Source organism: Carassius auratus, chromosome 27 (assembly GCF_003368295.1).
Source record: "Carassius auratus strain Wakin chromosome 27, ASM336829v1, whole genome shotgun sequence".
NCBI classification, from domain to species: Eukaryota; Metazoa; Chordata; class Actinopteri; order Cypriniformes; family Cyprinidae; genus Carassius; species Carassius auratus.
In genome coordinates, this window is record NC_039269.1 from 5,681,061 (window position 1) to 5,704,255 (window position 23,195).

Genomic DNA, 23,195 nt, shown 5'->3' on the forward strand with positions numbered 1-23,195 from the left:
CACGGAAACCTGGCTGAATGACACCATACCGGACAGCGCGCTCCATCTGCCGGGCTTTCATCTGTTCAGAGCGGATCGCGAATCAGAATCTACTGGGAAATCGCGCAGCGGCGGGACATGCTTTTACATCAATGAACGGTGGTGTACAGATGTAACTGTGTTAAAGAAGACGTGCTGCTCAAATCTCGAAACACTCTTCATTAACTGCAAGCCGTTCTATTCGCCGCGGGAGTTTCACTCGTTCATTCTGGTCAGTGTTTACATCCATCCGCAAGCGCACGTGAGCTCAGCTTTACAGAAACTCGCTGATCAGATTACAGAGACAGAACAACAACACCCGGACTCTGTTTTAATCATTCTCGGGGACTTTAATAAAGCCAATCTCTCCCGTGAACTGCCAAAATACAGACAGCATGTTACATGTCCCACAAGAGACAGTAATATATTGGATCACTGTTACACCACAATAAAGGATGCATTTCACTCTGTTCCACGAGCAGCTTTGGGACGTTCTGATCACCTTCTGGTTCATCTTATACCGTCCTACAGGCAAAAACTAAAATCAGCTAAACCTGTATCAAGGACTGTAAAAAGATGGACTAATGAAGCAGAGCAGGATTTACAATCTTGTTTTGACCTCACTGATTGGAGTGTTTTTGAAGCTGCTGCCACCGATCTGGATGAACTCACAGAGACAGTAACATCATACATCAGTTTCTGTGAGGATATGTGTATTCCTACAAAGACGCAACTAATTTACAATAATGACAAACCGTGGTTCACTGCAAAACTCAGACAGCTCCGTCAGGCCAAAGAAGATGCTTACGTGAAGGGGGACAATGTCTTGTATAAACAGGCTAAATACACATTGGAAAAGGAGATCAAAGTGGCAAAGAGGAATTATTCTGAAAAAATAAGGACTCAGTTCACTTCCAACGACTCCGCATCAGTGTGGAAAAGTCTAAAGAAGATCACCAATTACAAGACACCACCCCCCAGCACCGTAGAGAATCAACGACTGGCAAACGATCTGAACGAGTTTTACTGCAGGTTTGAAAGAACACCCATCACCTGCCCTGAACGCCTCCCCACAAAACCATTCACACCCTTCACAACTCCTGCAACCAGCCCCAAATGCCTCTCCAAACTACCGTTCACACCATTAACAGCTCCTGCAACCCATCCTGAACACCTCTCCAATCAAGCACTCTCACCATTCTCACCTCCTGCATCCCCCCTCTCCCCCACACCTGCAATTCAGATCAGCGAGGATGCGGTGCGCCAGGTCTTCCGGAAGCAGAAAAGGAAAAAAGCACCAGGCCCAGATTGTGTTACACCAGCCTGTCTGAAATCCTGTGCTGACCAGCTGGCCCCCATCTTCACACAGATCTTCAACAGATCGCTGGAGCTGTGCGAAGTCCCTTCATGCCTCAAACGTTCCACCATCATCCCCATCCCTAAGAAACCCAAAATTACAGGACTAAATGACTACAGGCCTGTGGCTCTAACGTCTGTAGTCATGAAGTCATTTGAAAAACTGGTGCTGGCCCACCTGAAGGACATCACTGGGCCCTTGCTGGATCCTCTTCAGTTTGCCTACAGAGCAAACAGGTCTGTGGACGATGCAGTAAACATTGGACTGCATTATGTTCTGCAACACCTAGACAGACCGGGGACTTATGTGAGGATCCTGTTTGTGGACTTCAGCTCGGCCTTCAACACGATCATCCCAAACCTCCTCCTGCCCAAACTAAATCAGCTCTCCGTGCCCACCTCCGTCTGTCAGTGGATCAACAGCTTCCTGACAGACAGGCAGCAGCTAGTGAGGCTGGGAAAATACACATCCAGCACCCGTTCAATCAGCACCGGAGCTCCCCAGGGCTGTGTCCTCTCCCCACTGCTCTTCTCCCTGTACACCAACGATTGCACATCTAAGGACCCCTCTGTCAAGCTCCTGAAGTTTGCAGATGACACCACACTCATCGGCCTCATTCAGGATGGTGACGAGTCTGCTTACAGACAGGAGGTAAAAGAGCTGGCTGTCTGGTGCAGTCTCAACAACCTGGAGCTTAACACCCTCAAAACAGTGGAGATGATCGTGGACTTCAGGAGAAACCCCCCTGCACTCCCCCCACTCACCATCATGAACAGCCCTGTGACTGCAGTGGAGTCATTCAGGTTCCTGGGAACCACCATCTCTCAGGACCTGAAGTGGGACATTCACATTGACTCCATCGTAAAAAAGGCCCAGCAGAGGTTGTACTTTCTCCGCCAGCTGAGGAAGTTTAACCTGCCACAGGAGCTGCTGAAACAGTTCTACTCCACCATCATTGAATCCATCCTCTGCACTTCAGTAACTGTCTGGTTCAGCTCAGCTTCTAAATCTGACCTCAGAAGACTACAGAGGGTAGTCCGGACTGCTGAGCGAATCATCGGTTCAACCCTCCCATCTATTCAAGAACTGTACTTATCCAGAGTGAGAAAAAGGGCTGTCAAAATCACTTTGGACCCCTCACATCCAGCACACTCCCTCTTTGAACTGTTGCAATCTGGTCGACGCTACAGAGCACTGAGCACTAGAACGACCAGACACAGGACCAGTTTCTTCCCTCAGGCAATCCATCTTACACTCTAAAAACTGCTGGGTTGAAAACAACCCAATTTGGGTTATTTTGACAACCCAGCGCTGGGTCAAAAAGGGACGAACCCAGCGCTGGGTTATTTTAACCCAACCAGTTGGGTTGTCATATTTAACCCAGCCTGCTGGGTTGCCATTTTTTATGGTTTAAAATGACTATATTGCAGGGTTTCAAAAACCAGAGCGGGTGTTTTTTATCACTGTATTTCAGAAGGAAAACTACTGTATTTAGAAAATGTTCGATATAATTTCGCATGTGCTTGATAAGGCAGCGTTTGTGAGCTCAGCACCGCTCTGCAGCCGTTACCGGAGAAACCTACCTCTCCCGCTCTTAGCGCCTCCTGCTGGCAGAAAATGAACTCGCAGAGTGCAGCCATGTGGGGAAACAATGCATTTCTACGTTAAAATTAACCCAAATTGAGCTAGGCATTAAACCTACAAATGTTGTTCATTTTAAATATCACTTTTACACACAAATAATAATTACCAAAAGGAAAATATTTATTAAAAACAAGAGAAAAGTCAAAAAGTAACATGTTAGAAGAAATGCAGAAAAGGATGGCATTAACAGCTACAGAGTTCATAAACAAAGCATTGAACATTTGATGAATATAACTTAAGATCAAATTGGACTTTGTTCATTTGTATATATTGTATAAAAATATACGAAAACACATACAATAAATTTACAATTAGTTAGGTTCTTTACCAACTATTCTGGCATGACAGTACACAAATAAATCACAACATTAACTTTGATATTATAACATTTAACAGACGCGTGTGTGTGTGTGTGAAAGAATGTGAGCAGGTGTATGAATGACAGAGTGTAAACTCTTCTACTAAACAACACAGAAAAAGCATTTAACTTTTTTTTTTTTTTTTTAATTATACACTTACAGTTTGTTTCATAGTCCATTAATACAGATCATGCATCACAGTCAATTTTCATGATCTGTTTAGCATAACTGATGTAATCATGAAGAAGCCCCATCAGCACAGCATGTGACATCTTCTACCTCCATCCAGGGCAGCGTCCTCCTTTAAAACCAACGCTGCATCAGTTTAGGGGAAAGAAGATTCTCCTCTCTGACCAGGATTCATCCCAGTCAACGCCTGTTCTTCATCAGTGGCCTAAGAGAAACACATTTGAAAAAATTAAACATTTAATTAAACTATCGATTTTCAGGTAAAGGTGTATTCACATCCGTAAGGATAGGTAAATAATCGGTTAAAGTTTCAACACTTTGTGTGGTTGTTTAATGTCTGTCTATCACAGCTCTCATGAAGTCTATAATGGCAGCACTAGTGTGAGGACAGGTGATATTGTTTGAATAAATATTGCTTTCAGAAAGCTTCTTTACTGAAACATTAAAACAGACATGACATTCATATACCTCACAATATTCATGTACGTGGAGGGCTGCTCTTCAAACCGTTAGTTCACCAAATAATTAAAATGTTCATAATTTACTCTCCCCATGTTTTTCCAGACTCATACAAAATCTGCTAATTTTTTGGAAAACGTATGAATATATTTAATATTCTCTTTTTGTGTCCTCCATTGCTGGTCTGGGAGACCAGTATTTTATTTTGAACATACATGTTTGCTATCATATAATTTAAGATGTATTCATATATAAATATCAGAATTTACTTCTACAATAACTCTATATTTATGAAGCTTGAAAATACTGATTATCTAAACTATAAATGGATTAACAAATATTATGAGAAAACTAAAAATATATTAATTTATGTTGTAAAGACAGACAAAAGTCTTATAGGTTTGGAATGACTTGAGGGCAAGTAAATGATTTTTTGTGTGAACTTTACCTCTAAGAGCGAAGACCAAGAATGATGACTCTCCAAATCAGACAAGACAACTCCAAACTTGGTTTGATTTCTGCAATAAAAAACACAGACATCAATGGTCTTAATGAAATGAGCAAGTAATCACACTGTTGTTGCATCAAAATGTGAAGTAAACCGGCAGAAGACAACAGAAAAATTTATTTTCTAAAAATAACTTACATAAAATCTCAAAGGAATGATGCTCTCCCATGTCTCTTGCTTTTAACATCTACAAAAACAAAAAACAAACATTATTTTACTCTTAGTAAAACACAACAACAACTGATAACATGAAATTATGAAGTTTACTTGCCTTAAACGATCTTTCCCTCTCTTCAGAAGAAGCTGAGAAAACCTCCTCTTCACACAAGCAGACTTCTGTGTCCTTAACTCCAGTTAGTTTGAGTTCTGCAAAGAGGGGCATCAACGGTTTCAATAAAATATTAACATATACATACATATATATACATACATATATATATATACACACACATACAGACAGACATATATATATATATATATATAAAATCACACTGTTTTTGCATCAAAATGTGAAGTTAACAGGCAGGACACAACATAAACATTAATTTTCTAAAAAAGTAATAATAACTTAACTTACATCAGTCTCAAAAGAATGAAGTTATCTTGTCTCTGGATTGCAACATCTAAAAAAACACACACATTATTTTAGTCTTAGTAAAAATAAAGATAACTTGATGTTATTCTGAAGTTTACTCTCCTTAAACCGTCTGTCCCTCTCTTCAGAAGAACACCTCCTCCTCATCCTCACACAGGTCTGTGACTCCTCACACAAACAGCTTCTGTGTCTTTAACTCTCAGCGCGAGGACAATGAAGACAGGAGCTGGACAAGTCTGAAATATTACATGTAAAACATACTTTTAACAGTTACCACTTCAACAGCCTCAAAATAATTATGCTAGTCTTTACTACACAATGCCGTTTCCTTTAGGAGACAAACACACATTCAGTTTAACCGCGAAAAAAAAAGACAAATTCACATGAGCGTAACCGTGACCATAACCGTCTGTTAACGCCTCAAAAAGTACAGATAATGTAAAATCTTATGTAAATATGACAAAATACATTCACAGACGTTATATTAAAAGTACATCCTCCGTTCAGTACCGTTACATGAGGCAGTTAAGACCTCCGTGTCTGAGGCGAAAACCGCGTCTGTTTTTTTATATATATATATATAACGTTAAGCTCCTTTGTTCCCTATCATAGGTCACTTCGATGCTGCGGTGACGTCACCACGTATGGGAACACCTCTGGTGTGACGAATGTCTGAAGCCCTATACCATCCCGCCAATCCTATTGGCCAAATGGCGCATAGCACCACCCTGCGCATGCGCGCGCATGATATACCTGGGTGCAGCGCGCCATTTCGCTCAGATTTCATTCCTTCAGGAATAGCGAATCATCTGTGCCCTATCGTCTCGCGTTCTCCAGCGATCTCTTCGAGCAGTGTTAACTCCTCTTCGCGGACGCGATGAGCTTTCGAAAATGTAAGGAGCCATGTACCAGGTACATCACGGCGGGGGACACTCATGACAGGTGCGTAGTATGTCTTGGTTTACATCACGCACAGGCGGCGCTTAGCGGCCTTTCTTCCTGTCCCCATTGTGATGGCCTGCGGCTCAGAGTACTGCGCTCCAGGGTGGAAGTTTTCTCTAATGTCGCCCTCGAGTCTAACCCCCGTCAGGTCACCTCTGCGACTGCCGAGGCACCGCACGAGGCGAGGGCCTGGGGTGACACGTGCGACATGGATTTTGTGGACAGCGCAGCGCTGGAATATTCTCCACATCGCTCGCTCTCCCCTACCCTGCTGCAGAATAAAACTTATACTGAGCCCGTCGTCTTCTCTAATGAGGATTTACTTCCCACACCGGAGGCATGCACCGCCATCTCCTTCGGTTGTGGACGCTATGACGACGACGTTTTATCCACCGCGGCCTCGGGGTCTGAGGACTTCGCGACTGACACTAGCCCTCTTCCTCCTAGCGGACAGGAGAGGCGTGTTTCCCCCTCCTACAGTGAGCTGTTGGATGTGGTTTCTCGTGCGGTGGGTAAATTGGGGCTAGACTGGGAGGTTGACAAGGCCGAGGCCCAACCTTCTTCCAAGCTGGACGACCGTTTTCTAACCAGTCGGACACCTACACAGCCCCGGAGGCCTTTGCCTTTTTTCCCGGACCTCCACCAGGAGGTTTCGAGGTCCTGGAAACAGCCGTTTTCGGCGCGGATTACTAACGCCGCGGCCGCGGATTTCGCCACCGTTTCTGATATGGCGAACCATGGCTATACTATGATGCCCCCGGTGGAAGAGACTCTCGCCGAACACCTTGCGCCTAGTTCGGCCGCGGCTTGGAAGTCTCGCCCCCTTCTTCCTTCGAAGGCGTGTCGAGTCACGTCTAGTTTGGTGGGTAAATCCTACATGGCGGCTGGTCAGGCGGCTGCGTCGCTCCACTCTATGGCGGTCCTTCAGGCCTACCAAGCTGAGTTATTGAAGGAATTGGATGAAGGTGAGGGCATCACACCGGAGGCAGTTAAAGAACTGCGTAGAGCTACGGATTTGGCGCTACGCGCTACCAAACATACCGCTCGTGCAGTGGGCCGTACTATGGCCGGTTTGATTTCGGTTGAGCGCCACCTCTGGCTTAATCTCACCGATATTAAGGAGAAGGATAAATCTTTCCTTATGGATGCCCCTGTCTCCAGGGATGGATTGTTCGGTGAGGCTGTCACGTCAGTAGTGGAGAAGTTCAGGGCAGCGAAACAGCAATCAGCCGCTTTCCGCCAGCTGATTCCCCGCAGACCCAGGGAGGTCGAACGCCGGCAAGCGCCCGCGCGTTCTCGCTCAACCTCCTCTCACCGCCAGCGAGCAGCCTCTCGAGAGGAACCCACACCCATGGCGCCTCCTCGTAAGGACTGGGGCCCTAGGGTTTTTGCCTCCGGCGCACCAGCGTCAACGTAAGCGATTGAACCTGACCTCGACGGCTAAAGCCTCTCGTTCTCGGGTGCCGAATAGCAGCTCCTGATCTTTTTGCTGCTTGCCAGGGACTGTGCCCTCCGCTAGAGAGCGCTGTCGGACCGCTTTCGCGCATCCCACACTCTCATTGCAGTCCCCATGCTCAAACATTGATTGTCTCGCCGCTAACAGCGCCTCGAGCAACATTGGATCGAGCCGTAATAATAGACGCTTCCTCAGACACTCTGCGCAATCCTGCTTTTGGAGTTCGAGGGACGACTCAAGGACCCTGCACAAACGGCCCGTTTATGACGGCTCACACAGCCGCCGCTTTTTCACTAGCGGCAGAGCCCGATGTTCCATCTGTTGGCCTAATTCCTGCCGTGGACACGTTTCAGGATTATACTCAACGGAACGCAACGACTCTGGCGCATACGCTTCCCCGGTGCACGAACACCACGGGTTTTTCGTGTCCGGTCGTTTTAACGCGTATGACGGCGTTGCTGGGAGCGGAAGTTTTGGAACCGCTAATATTGTTTCGGGCCGCGTGGGAACGCTTGCCCGGCATTCCTCAATGGGTGTTACGCACGGTTTGTCACGGATACACCATTCAGTTTCGGAAAGGCCCGCCTCCTTTCCGCGGAATTCTTCCCACTACGGTGAAGTCTACGGAAATGGCGGTGCTGCGACAAGAAATGTCAGCTCTGCTGAGCAAAGGGGCTATAGAAGAAGTACACCCCTCTCAGATGGAGACAGGTTTTTACAGCCGTTATTTCGTGGTACCAAAAAAAAAAAAAAAAAAAGACGGCGGGTTACGACCCATTCTGGATTTACGCCGTCTGAATCTTGCACTCAGACCGAGCAAATTCAAGATGTTGACGGTGAAATCTATTCTGTCTCAGATCCGACCAAGCGATTGGTTTATTACGATCGATCTGAAGGATGCGTATTTCCATATTCAGATCGTCAAGAGACACAGGAAGTTCCTCAGATTCGCTTTAGAGGGCAAAGCGTATCAGTACCGCGTTCTTCCCTTTGGCTTGGCTTTAGCGCCCCGTACGTTCTCAAAATGCATGGACGCAGCTCTGGCCCCGTTGCGGCTCCAGGGCGTTCGTGTGTTGAATTATTTGGACGATTGGCTGGTGCTAGCGCAATCGCGGACTCAAGCACACTCTCACCGAGATCTTGTGCTGAAGAGTGTTTTAACTCCCTCTCAACGGATAACTTTTCTTGGAATAGATCTGGACTCTCGCGCGATGACAGCGAAGCTTTCTCTCCCGCGCGCTCAGTCGATTGCGTCATGCGTGCGGCACTTCAAAGCGGGTCGCACGGTGACGGTGAGATTGTGCCTCAGGCTCTTGGGTCTAATGGCAGCAGCATCCCCCGTGATTCGTCTGGGATTGCTTCAAATGCGCCCCTTTCAGTGGTGGACGAAAAGGCGGAATATTTCACCCCGTTGTCTCCCGCATCGCACGATTTCGGTGACACGGCGGTGTGTGATGTCGCTAAAAATTTGGATGTCAACCGAATTTCTCCTGTCAGGAGTTCGATTGGGAATTTATGCTTTCCGAGAGACTGTCACGACGGACGCGTCTTTGACTGGTTGGGGAGCTGTGTGTCGAGGGCGACCAGCCCACGGAGTGTGGACAGCGGCTCAGCGCGGCTGGCATATAAACAGACTGGAATTACTGGCAGTTTTTCTGGCTCTCCAGTATTTCGCGGATCTGCTGATCGGCCGTCATGTGCTGCTCAGATCGGACAACACAGCGGTTGTGTCTTATCTGAACCATCAAGGAGGATTGCGCTCTCGCCCCCTGTGCAGGCTGGCGAGGCGTGTTCTTCTGTGGTCTTGGGACAAGTTTCTCTCGATCCGGGCCATTCATGTCCCCGGACGATTGAATTTCGGAGCGGATCTGCTATCCAGACAGGCTCTGGAACAGGGAGAATGGCGATTACACCCCCAGACGGTGGATCTTTTATGGCGGATATTCGGCAAAGCGAAAGTGGATTTATTCGCATCGAGCATGACTACGCATTGCCCGCTATGGTTCTCCCTACGCTCCCCATCGCCCCTGGGCGTGGATGCGTTAGCTCACAGCTGGCCCAAGACCAGTCTGTATGCTTTTCCTCCGATTCGTTTGATCCCAGCGGTATTATGCAGAATACGCCGGGACAGAGTGGAACAGCTGCTGCTGGTGGCTCCGCGATGGCACACGCAGCCGTGGTTTGCGGATCTGATCAGTCTGCTAGCGGGCTCTCCGTGGGAGATTCCCATCAGACAGGATTTATTATCACAAGCACAGGGGCTGATTTGGCACCCGAGGCCAGATCTGTGGAAACTGTGGGCGTGGCCACTGAGCGGAGTGCGTTAGTATGTCACGGTCTTTCTGTTGAAGCTACTGAGACTATATTGAGTTCTAGAGCAGCTTCTACGAGACGCTTATATGCTTTCAAGTGGAGACTGTTTACAGCCTGGTGTGGTAATCATAATGTGGATCCAGTTTACTGCCCAGTGGCTTCAGTGCTGGAGTTCCTCCAGGAGCGTTTCTCGGATGGCGTTACACCAGCCACTTTAAAGGTTTACGTGGCAGCCATTTCAGCTTACCACGAATGCATAGGCGGTGCCTCTGTGGGGCGTCATCCATTAGTTTCTCGTTTCATACAGGGTGCGCGACGGCTGAGGCCTTTCCGCCCTGTGCGAGTTCCTTCATGGGATTTATCCATTGTGTTGTTAGGTTTGTCAGGGCATCCGTTTGAGCCCTTGGAGACCGTATCGGATAAAATCCTGACACTGAAGACACTTCTTCTCATGGCTTTATCCTCCCTCAAGAGAGTTGGGGATTTACAGGCTCTTTCTGTTTCACCCTCATGCATGGAATTTGCACCAGGCTCTGTGAAGGTGCTGCTGCGGCCCAGGCCTAACTATGTTCCTAAGGTCGCATCTAACCCTTTTCGCTTTCAGCAAGTGGTTCTGGAAGCTTTTTCACCTGCCGAGGCCGGGTCAGGAGATCTAAGTCTTTGCCCTGTGAGAGCTTTAAAGACTTATGTGGATCGCACAGCCCCTTGGCGTGGATCTGACCAGCTGTTTGTCTGCTTTGGACATAAAAGTAAGGGCCATGCAGTTACAAAACAGCGCATGTCCCATTGGCTGGTGGAGGCAATTTCTTTGGCCTATGAGGCGCGCGGACTCGCTTCGCCCTTAGGGGTTAAGGCTCATTCCACTCGAGCTGTAGCTTCTTCTCAAGCTTTTCTCAGTGGCTCTTCTATGGATGATATCTGTGCTGCGGCAGGATGGTCCTCACCGAGCACTTTTATCAAGTCCTACAGTCTGGATGTGAGGATGGCCCCTGGCTCCCGGGTTCTCTCCGCTTGAGCAGTTGCTTCCTCGGATCTCAGTTATCAGGTACGTCAGGCGTTTTGGTATATCGTTCCCATACGTGGTGACGTCACCGCAGCATCGAAGTGACCTATGATAGGGAACATCTCGGTTACGTATGTAACCTTGGTTCCCTGAATAGGGAACGAGATGCTGCGGTTCTGGCCGTTCCGTACCTTGATAACTCTTCATCTTCAGTCATGAAATCTGAGCGAAATGGCGCGCTGCACCCAGGTATATCATGCGCGCGCATGCGCAGGGTGGTGCTATGCGCCATTTGGCCAATAGGATTGGCGGGATGGTATAGGGCTTCAGACATTCGTCACACCAGAGGTGTTCCCATACGTGGTGACGTCACCGCAGCATCTCGTTCCCTATTCAGGGAACCAAGGTTACATACGTAACCGAGATGTTTCCGCCTTTCATAAAACCTTCCGCCTTTCATACAACCGGGTAAACAATAAAAGATAACTTTACATTTTGAATATTTACTTACCATAGTCTTTCACTCGCTTCTCGCTTCTATCACGCTGAGAAAATGGCGGCTGCTCGCACTGGACACGTACGATCTTGACGTGACGTGCGTGCTCTCCTTCACGTCCGCGTCCTCAACCCAGACCCGCTGGGTTAAACATTTTTTTTTTAAACCTTATTTTCAACCCAAACTTGGGTTAAAACATCCCAAAGTCCTATCCAACGGCCTCAACCCAGCAGTTGGGTTGAAAAAACAACCCAGCGTTTTTTAGAGTGTATGAACAGCTGACAATAATGGCGAACACACTACACTTTATATTTATATACACACACACTTTATTTATCTAACACACATACTTAGTATACACTTAAATTTTGCACACAATATATATGTACATACATAACTTCACTTTGTAATATACCTGCCTACAATTGTCATTTGTATATTGTCATTCACTGTCTACATATTTGTATTTTTTATTCTTTTATTATGTGTTTTATGTTCTGTCGCTGTCATTCTGTTGTACTGCGGAGCTTCTGTCACGAAAACAAATTCCTCGTATGTGTAAACATACCTGGCAATAAAGCTCATTCTGATTCTGATTCTGATTCTGTTAGATACCAACACCAAGTAAAGTAATTGAATTGATGGAAGACAAAGTTTCATTCATAGCTTTTGTGGCAGAAGTGGTGAATTGTTCAGCGCAGGCTGAAAGTAGATCTGAAAGGATTAAGATAATCATTAGAGCTGCAGAAAAACATTTGGAACTGAAGAACATAACAGTTGACATGATAAATTAAAGACTCTTGACACAAGCAACAAACAGTCAGACATATTGTGGGGGATCATAATGGCTTTCGTAATCTTGCAGTGGAATGCAAGAAGTTTAATTGCAAATGGGCAAGAATTTAAGCATTTTATAGCAAATTGTGATGTGTCCCCAGATATTATTTGTGTTCAGGAAACATGGCTTAAACCACAGTTAAATTTTCAGATTAGTTGGTATGAGACAATTAGGAAAGACAGGAATAAAGGAAATGGTGGTGGAATAGCAACCTTTATTAAAAAAAGGTATAGGTTTTAGGAAAGTTGAAGACAATGAGTATGAGGCTGTGGTAGTGGAGGTATGGGAAGGAAATCAGAGTATTAAGATAATTAATTTTTATAATCAATGTGACAAGCCAACTAAGGATATGATGGAAAATATTGGAGGAATTTGGGATTTTAAAATGGTGTGGTGTGGTGCTTTTAATGCTCATAGTACTCTATGGGGTAGTTCCAATACTGATTATAATGGATTGATTATAGAAGATGTGCTGGACTGGGGAGAGCTAGTGTGCATTGATGATGAAAGCTACACAAGAGTTAATCTCTCTGAATGCAAATGTTCTGTGCTAGATTTGACAATAGTGTCAGAAAATTTAGCTTGAAGATGTGATTGGGCTATTGGTAGTGATCATTTTCCTATTTGTAGTACAATTGGATTAGACTTAATAAAAACAAGTATGGAAAGACTTCCTTAGTGGAATTTTAAATCAGAGGATTGGGAGTTGTACCGAGAAATATACCATAACAACATGGCTGAAATTAATGGTGATGTTGTTGTTAGATTTTGCTGTATTTGACTGAGCAGTAGTTTGGGTGGCTCGCCAATGTACTAGATTTCTCTAATACATAAAATAAGTAAGCTTGACCAAAGTTCTTGTGGGGAGAATAATGTATTAAACGTAGCAGTGTAGCAGTTCTTCAGAAGTGATGTTAGCATGTCATACTTCAAACAGTCTTAACCCAAAGTACTGTCTGTGAGAACAGACCTTTATATCTGTTAACAAATGTGCTACAAACAATACAATAACACCCCATGGAGAGCCAATGATAGTGAAACCTTTTGTTGACTTGAAAGGATCTCTCCCATGGAGAGCCCATTCACTGACCTGATGTTGACCTAAGATGGTGATTATATGGGCCAGTTGTTTCACACTATTGTGAACAAAGTACAGTTGCCTACAGTTGATTGCAAATACATTCAACCAAAGTTAATAAAAAAACAAATAATCTTTCAATCCCCCCTTTGATCATTTTTGATCACACATATAGAAAGAACTTACAAAACAGTTATAATGTTAGTAGTTATGTACACATGCTGTATTGAGATTGAGGAGTCACGTGCCGATTTGGGTTGATTTGGGAGGGGTCTGAGCCGGTCGGCCCTGATGGCAGGATACGCTATCTGTTGCCACGGGCAATGCCTTCAGAACTTCACAGAGGCGCGACTAAACATTTCAGAGCGCTTTCATTTTCGCGCATTTAATTTGTCGGCGGAACAGATCGAGACGGATCTACGAATACGTGAAAGAAAGTAAAGCAATGCAAAAATATAAGGTGAAAGAAAGGGGACCTTACAGGAACAAGCTCACACCAAGCGCAAAACAGCGGTGTTTGGAGAAGCTCTCATGCATCCTAAATTTACATTTACATTTACATTTAATCATTTAGCAGACGCTTTTATCCAAAGCGACTTACAAATGAGAACAATAGAAGCAGTCAGATCAACAGGAGAACAACAACAGTATACAAGTGCCATGACAAGTCTCAGTTAGTCTAGTATAGAACGCATAGCCAGGATTTTTTTTTTTTTTTTTTTTTTAATTAAATGAACAAAGACAAGAAAATGAAAAGTACTGGTGTGAGTAGGTTAAGTGCAGGTGAAAAAGATGAGTCTTCAGACGTTTCTTGAAAATTAGTAAAGACTCAGCTGTACGAATTGGGATTGGGAGGTCATTCCACCAGCTGGGCACAGTCCAGGAAAAGGTCCGTGAGAGTGATTTTGTGATTTTGAAATATCGACCCATACGAGCTCCCTGCAGCGGCACAGATACCTGGACCATTTACCTCTGTGCACACATATGGACATTGGGAATTATAGTGTTTACAATGTAAGTCACTTTGCATTCACGCTGTTAATGGCTTTAATCTAACCCGGACATCTACATCTCGCAATCACACATTTAACTACCCTAGCTAACCCAGAACTGGTTTGTCCACTTTGCAGCCCCCAACAAAAAAAAAACTGGTACAGTGTGTGTCATTGGGTTAAAATCTAATTATAACTAAACATACACAGCTTTAGCCTACATCAAAACATGTTGGAAACGCTCGTATACATTGAACATCTCGTTACAATCTAGTGTTCAGTCGCAGTTAATTACTTTGTCATTTTGGTCAAGAAGTGCATTCTAAATGCAATGTAATTACAATACGCTAAAACGCATGTGAATAAACTTACTTTGGCCAGTACAACGCTGTTTTCTTCACCTGCTGTAGATGGACCCAGCCACAGCAGAAAGCCTCGTAACTTTCCAAAGACTTGTGGCTTTTAAACTCCTGCATTGTGTAGTAACTTAAACCAAAAACAATATAATTCCCAATGTCCATATGTGTGCATGGAGGTAAATGATCCAGGTCTCTATGCCGCTTGAGAGCATCTCCAAATACTGCTGTTTTGCGCTTGGTGTAACCTAAAAAAAAAAAAATGTATTCCATTGTTCCTATGTTTTCCATATGTATCGTGTGAGGTACTGCAGCAGTTTTTAATGCAGCAGTAACTTCCAGGCATGGTAAAACAGTGCAGAATAGCGAGAACCTCCTCTTAACAACACATGTAAACAATCCTGTTTTGCCGCCGGTATCCTTCCAACATGGCGGAGACCGTGATATTGAGGGAGGGGCTTTGTGCTATGACGACAACTTCTCATTCTCAATACAGGTTCCTTCTTTCAATACTTTTCAATAATCATGAATACAGAATGCTGCATACAGGCTCCCTTACTTAAGATGACAGAATAAGAGTTCATGGTGAGGTTTGCATTATCTTGAATGCCTAAGTTCTTTTTTATTTTAATGTTGCGATCTTGTGGAAGTGACGGATGTTGTTGTGTTCTGTGGATGTTAAGGCATGTTTATCGAGGTGGCCAGTGCAGTTTGGTCCAAGCGTTGGATGTCTTTGCTCGAGCCAGGATGCCGAGGTCACACCTCTACTCTTTTTCGAAAGACATCCTGGGATTTTTAATGTCCACAGAGAGTCAGGACCTCGGTTTAACGTCTCATCCAAAGGACAGTGCTTGTTGACAGTATAGTGTCCCCATCACTACACTGGGGCGCTAGGACCCACACAGACCACAGGGTGAGCGCCCCCTGCTGGCCTCACTAGCACCTCTTCCAGCAGCAACCTCATTTTCTCAGGAGGTCTCCCATCCAGGTACTGACCAGGCTCAGCCCTGCTTAGCTTCAGTGGACAACCGGTCTTGGGCTCCAGGGTGATATGGCTGCCGGCTGGACTCTGAAAAACACTACTGCCATCTATCCCTCATCTCTAGGCAAATTCACATCAATCCACTCATTGTTTCACTGTGTCTTATCTGCTGTGTCAGTTACTAAAATATCCTCAATTGGTCTGTATTCTTGTTGTGACACATCAGTTTTTTTAATCTTTACCTTTAATCTTTTTAATCTTTATGGGTTAGCTGGAATCACCAGGAGTTCTGTCTTCGTAAGGTTAAGCTGAAGGTGATGGTCATTCATCCAGCTAGAAATGTCACTCAGACAGGTTGAAATGCGAGCAGCTACCATCGGGTCATCTGGCTGGAATGAGAAGTAGATTTGAGTGTCATCAGCATAGCAGTGATAAGAAAAGCCATGCTTAAAAATGACAGATCCTAATGATGTCATGTAGATGGAGAAGAGAAGTGGTCCAAGTACTGAGCCTTGAGGAACCCCAGTAGCAGGGTGTTGTGACTTGGAAACATCACCCCTCCAAGACACAGCAGTGATGGTGACCAAGGAGCAGGTTGTGGAGGAGGCCAATGTGGAGATGGAGAGCTGATGAGCCAGGGTGACGAGGAGGGTCTGGAGTGGAACTGATGGCTGCGGATCGAGCTGGAGTGACAGAGGGCTGAGGAGCAGCCAAAGGGAAAGAAGGAGCCTGACGGACCCGGAGGGATGAGGTGCTGCCGGAGAGTTGAGCCCGAGGCGATGGATGGTAGATAACAGACCAAGGTGGAGCCAGCAGGACGAGGGAGCCAGTGGAGCTATCTTTCCTTTGCAAGACAAGTTTCTAGTATTTGTAAAACTGAATTTTTCCATCTCAAAAATATATGTAAGTTGCGACCTATGCTTTCATTCAGGGTTAGATTATTGTAATGCTTTATTGGGTGGTTGTTCTGCATGCTTAATAAACAAACCCCAGCTGATCTAAAATTCAGCAGTTCTTACTAGAACCAAGAAGTATGACCGTATTAGCCCCATTCTGTCAACACTTCATTGGCTCCCTATTAAACACTTTATACATTATAAAATCTTTCAAATTACTTATAAAGCCCTGAATGGTTTAGCACCTCAGTATTTGAATGAGCTCTTGTTACATTAAAATCCTAAAAAATGGTCATTTGATAATACGTAGAATATAGAAATCAACTGCGGGCTGCAGATCCCGAACTACATTTGCTCCCGAAAACATCTATTGTCTATGTTCTGTTCTCAGTTTTTCTGTCTGTTTCCTGCTCCTGTTTGCCTTGTTCCTTGTTTGTCCTCATATTAACCCTTGTTTGTTGCCATAGCTACCCTTTTAGTTTCCATGTCAACCAATCACCTTCACCTGTCCCTTGTAAGCCCCTGGTTTTCCTGTGTTTTCCTGTGTTCTTTGTCTTGTGTTGTCTTTAGTGAAACCTCTTTCTTGTTTCTGAAACACTCAAGCCCCATATATATACATTCTGTGTCCTCCAATGGATGAGTTTGATAATTATGCAGAACCATCGAGTAGACTCATTCTGTTTCAAAATACCCTTCACGCCTGATCGATTGTCCACATACTGTCCACATGGTAAAAAAATAGGGCTGAAACAGACATTGTGAACAGACATCATTTGTCACTTCTTATTTATTTACTTGTGTTCTTTGAGTGTTTGTCTGAGACTGAAATTTAGTATACATTTAATTGTCAAGGTTCCCAATTATAAGTCTAGGAGAATCACGTTTCCAAGTCTAGTTCTTTGCATTTACTCTAATAACAGTCAGGTGTGTTGAAACTAAACTCAGCAGGAATGAAGAAGCTGCTTCACAGACTCACAGACACACCTGTTTTACACACGTCACTCAAACACAGAACCAGGAAACAGAAACACATGAGTTCAGGGAAAGAGAAACTGAAGTGTAGTTGAGCTGTTGTGTGTTTGTGTCTGTGTTCATGCAGTAAAATGGCAGAAGCCAGAGTTTCTCAGGATGAGTTCATGTGTCCGGTGTGTCTGGATCTCCTGAAGGATCCAGTGGCCATTCCCTGTGGACACAGTTACTGTAAGATCTGTATTACAGACTGCTGGGATCAGGAGGATCAGAAGAGAGTCTACAGCTGTCCTCAGTGCAGACAGACCTTCAGTCCAAGACCTGCTTTAGCTAGAAACACCATGCTGGCTGAAGTGGTGGAGAAACTGAAGAAGACCAGACTCTCTGCTGACTGTGAGGCTGGAGCTGGAGATGTGCAGTGTGACGTCTGTACTGGAAGAAAATACAGAGCCGTCAAGTCCTGTCTGATGTGTCTGGAGTCTTACTGTCAAACTCATTTTGAGCGGCACGAGGAGTTTCATTCACGGAAACCACACAAAGTGACTGAAGTCACTGGACGACTGCAGGAGATGATCTGCCAGAAACATGAGAAGATCCTCGAGGTTTTCTGTCGCACTGATCAGAAGTGTATATGTCTGCTGTGTACGATTATTGAACATAAAAATCATGACATTGTTCCAGCTGCAGACCAGAGGACAGAGAAACAGGTATTTAACACTAGACACTGATGAAATATTGGACATTCATTCAATGAAAGCAGCTGCAAGAAGAGTTTCACTTTTTTCTGAAAATGCCCCGTAAACCTTTATTAACACTTTCTTTTAAAAAAAAACATTGAATTTAAGCAACATAAGATAATGAAATGAAATATTCATCCTTTCTTTGATAAAATAAACATCTGTCAGTAATAAAGCAAACTATACTACACAGCAGAAACATTGTCAGTGTGTAGCTCTACGTCTGTGTTAGTTTTGCTTTTCTAATGCTTGGAGCTGCGCTGTGAAATGGTCCTTAATCTTCATGTTGATTCGTGTGAGATGATTGTAACAGATCATCACTTCTGGAGTTTGAACCTACAGCCATTGTTTATCAGTTGAGATACATAACCTTTAAACTGCCTCACCCTGTGTTTACTGGATTGATCTGTTCATGATGATTTAGAGCCAGTAGTTTTCTGTGAGATTGACGATCATCTGTTTGTCCTGCAGAAGCAGCTGAAGGAGACGCAGAAGACGCTCCAGCAGAGAATCCAGCAGAGAGAGAAAGATCTCCAGCAGCTGAGAGAGACTGTGGAGTCTCATAAGGTGAGTCTGGAGAAGAAGAGAAGTTTGTCTCCGTCTCAGTTCAGACTCACTGAAGCTGAATCACTGTGTGTCCTAACAGCGCTCTGCACAGACAGCAGTGGAGGACAGTGAGAGGATCTTTACTGAGCTCATCCGCTCCATTGAGAGAAGCCGCTCTGAGCTGATACGACTGATCAGAGATCAGGAAAAGACTGCAGTGAGTCGAGCTGAAGAACGACTGGAGCGACTGGAGCAGGAGATCAATGATCTGAGGAGGAGAGACGCTGAGCTGGAGCAGCTTTCACACACACAGGATCACATCCAGTTCCTGCAGGTAACACACATCTAGAAGAACAGGATCATAGTGGACTTGAGCAGATCCTGCTGTGACAGAGACTCACAGAGAAACAGTTCATGAGTGTCTTATTATATAATCATCAGTCAGACTCTCATCTGATCATCTTCTTCTGAAAGAGACGACGCTTACAAATGGCTTTCAGCTCTGGAGATCTGTTAGGAATCATTCCTCTCAGCTCTTTCTTCTGGAAGATGTATTTAGCTGCTAAACACCACTAGAACCACCAACAGTTCAAAACTTCACTAACATTTCAGCTTTTTACCTCATTTTTCATTCTGATTTACTACATAATGGTGAAATCAGTGAACTCGATAGTACAGATTAGAGATCGACCGATATGGGTTTTTCTATAGCCGATGCCGATGCCGATGTTTAGAGGTCAGGGTCAGCCGATGGCCGATATGTGCTGCCGATTTTTAGGGCCGATATCTTGGAGTTTTCCCCTTGATTTGCATGCTAAAATGTCACACTAATAATAAGTGGATGCACAACACATTTTTTCTAAACCTATCATAATTTATTGGGCACTGACTTGAACCATCTCTTCATTCATCTTAATTTAGTGCACTAAAATTAATAAACTGACCAAGTATTAAATAAATAAAACAGGTAATATATATATATATATATATATATATATATATATATATATATATATATATATATGTCAATCATTATATATGTCAATCATTTACATAAAAGTTTTAGAGCATTTACATTTATCAAGTAGAATTTTTCAAGTTTGTTGGAACAAAAATGTAAACTTAAATATACATTTAAATAAATACAATTTTATAAATAAAAATCAATTAAACTGAAAAATATAAAAAAATAAATATATCAAAAATAAATAACAGTAGTGCTGCAAAGACACTAGCGACCAGCAACATTTGTGTTTGGTATAAATGACACAGAGCACCTAAAGTGCATTCTAATTTCGAACTTACATCGCAGTGTGTTCATTATTAAAATAAAGTACAGTCAACCAAACATTTAAAAAGTTACACTGGTCAGTTTAAATACACCGTATACCGGACCACTCTGCTGTTATGCAAAGGACGTTTTTGCTCATGTGAAGAGGATGATTTTTCCGTCTAGTTTACATTAAAAATATATTATAGTTTAACATTCAGATACATTGCGAATATGGAAACATTTGGATATGTGCAGAACGAGACGTGAGCAATAACCTCCAAATACATCTAGTCAAACCCGCGCTCGCTCGTCCTCGTATGGACTTAGTGCACATGGCATAATATCTTCTTTTTAACATAATAAGGACTTCTCATCTTCCAGTTAGGGTAACCTCTTTCCTTCATCATTATATCTGACAGGGAAGCCAAAATGCGCGGGGTGTTCAAGCTCCTCCGCTCGGCATTATCACTGAGTGTGGACTGAACATGCGCAACTTTTTTTTTTTCATAAATCAATCCGCGGGTCACGCGTATGCCGAACTGAAGATATTGATCTGAACGGATCACGGATCAATGATGATCCGTTGCACCACTACTATAGTGTCATTTGAAAACATTGCAGTTGCGTTTCAAAATACAACAACGAGCACCACGAAACCATTTAAAGAGGCGCATTCAGCCGCGGTCTCCTTGACAGAAAACATTCAGCAAAGTAAAATGATCTCAAACGTATGGCGCGCTCTCTTCATTTTATCAAACGATCATAATCACATTTATTCATTTTACAGTCCTGCTACTAGCATTTTATTAATACTAAAACCCCTTTAATTCAGGTGAGAAAGCTTTTTTTCCAAGTGGCTTTTGCACATAATAATAATACCGCTGCAGACGCATTTTGCAGCATTAAGGTTATTGCTTGACCGTTCATTTAAACGACGATCGATCATGGAAATTATCAAATATTGACATCCCTAAATACAAACGAGTTGGATGGAAAACTGGTTATTGTCTGCATCAAACCATGCTTCCGAACACATGTGATTCACCGTTCTGGGCAGCTCCAGGACAGTCTCTCAGAGCGCGGTGCTGTCTGTGAGCGGCGGAGTAACGGAGCCCTCAATCACGCTGCAGTGTTTGTTAGAGCTGACAACTTCTCCACCCCATTTACAGAGTGAAATTATCTGACTACCTTTATCTCGCAGGTCTGTTGTTGAATCTTCCAAAAGCTTCACATGCAGTGGCTGCAGCAGCACTTTCCACCGCGCCAATAACACGGGGCTGTCCGCCTACGTGCCTGACTTTAAATCGGCGCTACTAAACACGGATATCGGCCGATGCCGATATATTAAAAAATGACAAATATCGGCCGAGCGATATATCGGTCGACCTCTAGTACAGATTCTGAGTAACATTCATCAAAATTGGATCAGGTGAACTTCAAACTTGATAAAATAGATTTTTACTTCATTTATCAAAACAATGCAGTATAAACAGATTGAATTGTGTTCCCTTATAGTAATCAAATTGATCCCTGTACACTTGTTGAACACTTACCACTTAAACTAACCCATATCACCAAACCTGTCCCTAACCAACAGCAGTATGTTGTGGCTGTGATCTAAAGTGTTTCTGTGTTTTCTGTAGAGTTTCCAGTGTCTCTCAGCTCCTCCTGAATCTACAGACGTAAATGATGATCTCTTCAGTTCTCTCTTCTCTTCTGATGATCTGAGAGAATCTGTCCATCAGCTGAGAGACAAACTGGAGGATTTCTGCAAAGAGCAGCTCAAGAAGATCTCAGACAGAGGTAAAGTCCTGGAGATTCATCTGCTCTCAGAAACCAGTCCATCATCATCTCATATCATGGAGAACATCATATTAGAAATGTGTTAGGAATAGATACAGGATCATGAGAATCACACTGTTCATGTCTGTTGATTTCCACAGTCACATTCACCAACATTGATCTCTGGACCAGGAAGGACTTCCTACAATGTAAGTCAGTAAGAAAACCAGCAGAAAAACTCATGAGTGTGTTCATGTTCCTCCTGTAGAAGGAGAAAGAAGAGTTTATAACTGATGATGTAAATGATGATGTGCACAGATACTGAGACACTGATGATACACTGAACATGAAGAGATCAAACAGATTCATAATTCCTGATTCTGATGTGTTTTATCTCCATCAGATTCCCATCAGTTCACTCTGGATCTGAACACAGCATATAAACACCTCCGTCTGTCTGAGAACAACAGAGTGATTACATACACTAAAACAGTTCAGCCGTATCCTGATCATCCAGACAGATTTGATCTGTGGTGTCAGGTGTTGTGTAGAGAGAGTGTGTGTGGACGCTGTTACTGGGAGATTGAGTGGAGTGGAAGAGGTGTGTATATATCAGTGTCATATAAGAGCATCAGCAGGAAGGGATCGGGTGTTGAGTGTGGGTTTGGATATAATGATCAGTCCTGGAGTTTGTACTGCTCTCCTTCCAGATACTCATTCAGACACAATAACATAGAGACTGATCTCCCTGTGAAGCCCATCATCAGGAGAATAGGAGTGTTTGTGGATCACAGAGCAGGAACTCTGTCCTTCTACAGCGTCTCTGACACAATGAGCCTCACCCACACAGTCCAGACCACATTCACTCAGACGCTCTATCCTGGGTTTAGGGTTTATAAAGGATCATCAGTGAAACTGTGTTGATGAATCAGAATAGATTGACAAGAGATTTTACCCATAATGCTTTGAGCTGCATGATGATTCAGCAACAGTGAGATGTTTAAGAGTATTCTCTCTTCATGACATCAATACTGCAGCTGAACTTCTGTCAGTGAAATTTACATTTATTAATTTAGCAGACGCTTTTAAAGCAGCTTACAACTGCTATATATGTCAGAAGTCATCATATACTTTCTCTTGTACAGTAATTTCTCATACCCTTTTTCCCTATTATTCAATAAAGATATTACTTAATATGAAAACTCTGTTTTTTTATGTGCCTTTAGTTTTAATTTAATTTGTATTTAAGTACCACATGTAATTTAAGTTATAAATAGACCCATCAATAGTCTCTAAATATAAATGTCTTTTATTAACAGCACTTCAAATTTTACAGACCTCAATTACTTTTTAAAATCTCCAAATTAACTCATTTTATTTGGTTACAGTTTTCAATTTTTTTTACAA

General features: G+C 43.6%; 1 protein-coding gene across 1 annotated transcript; it reads left to right on the forward strand.

The window, feature by feature from the left end:
• Nucleotides 1-16,904: 16,904 nt before the first annotated feature.
• Nucleotides 16,905-22,990, forward strand: LOC113045195 (tripartite motif-containing protein 16-like). Its single transcript, XM_026205408.1, has 6 exons — nucleotides 16,905-18,157; nucleotides 18,659-18,754; nucleotides 18,834-19,067; nucleotides 21,650-21,809; nucleotides 21,950-21,997; nucleotides 22,192-22,990. Exons 1-6 carry the CDS (start codon nucleotides 17,585-17,587, stop codon nucleotides 22,710-22,712), a joined length of 1,632 nt encoding a protein of 543 aa, XP_026061193.1. The 5' UTR covers nucleotides 16,905-17,584; the 3' UTR covers nucleotides 22,713-22,990.
• The last annotated feature ends 205 nt before the right edge of the window (nucleotides 22,991-23,195 follow it).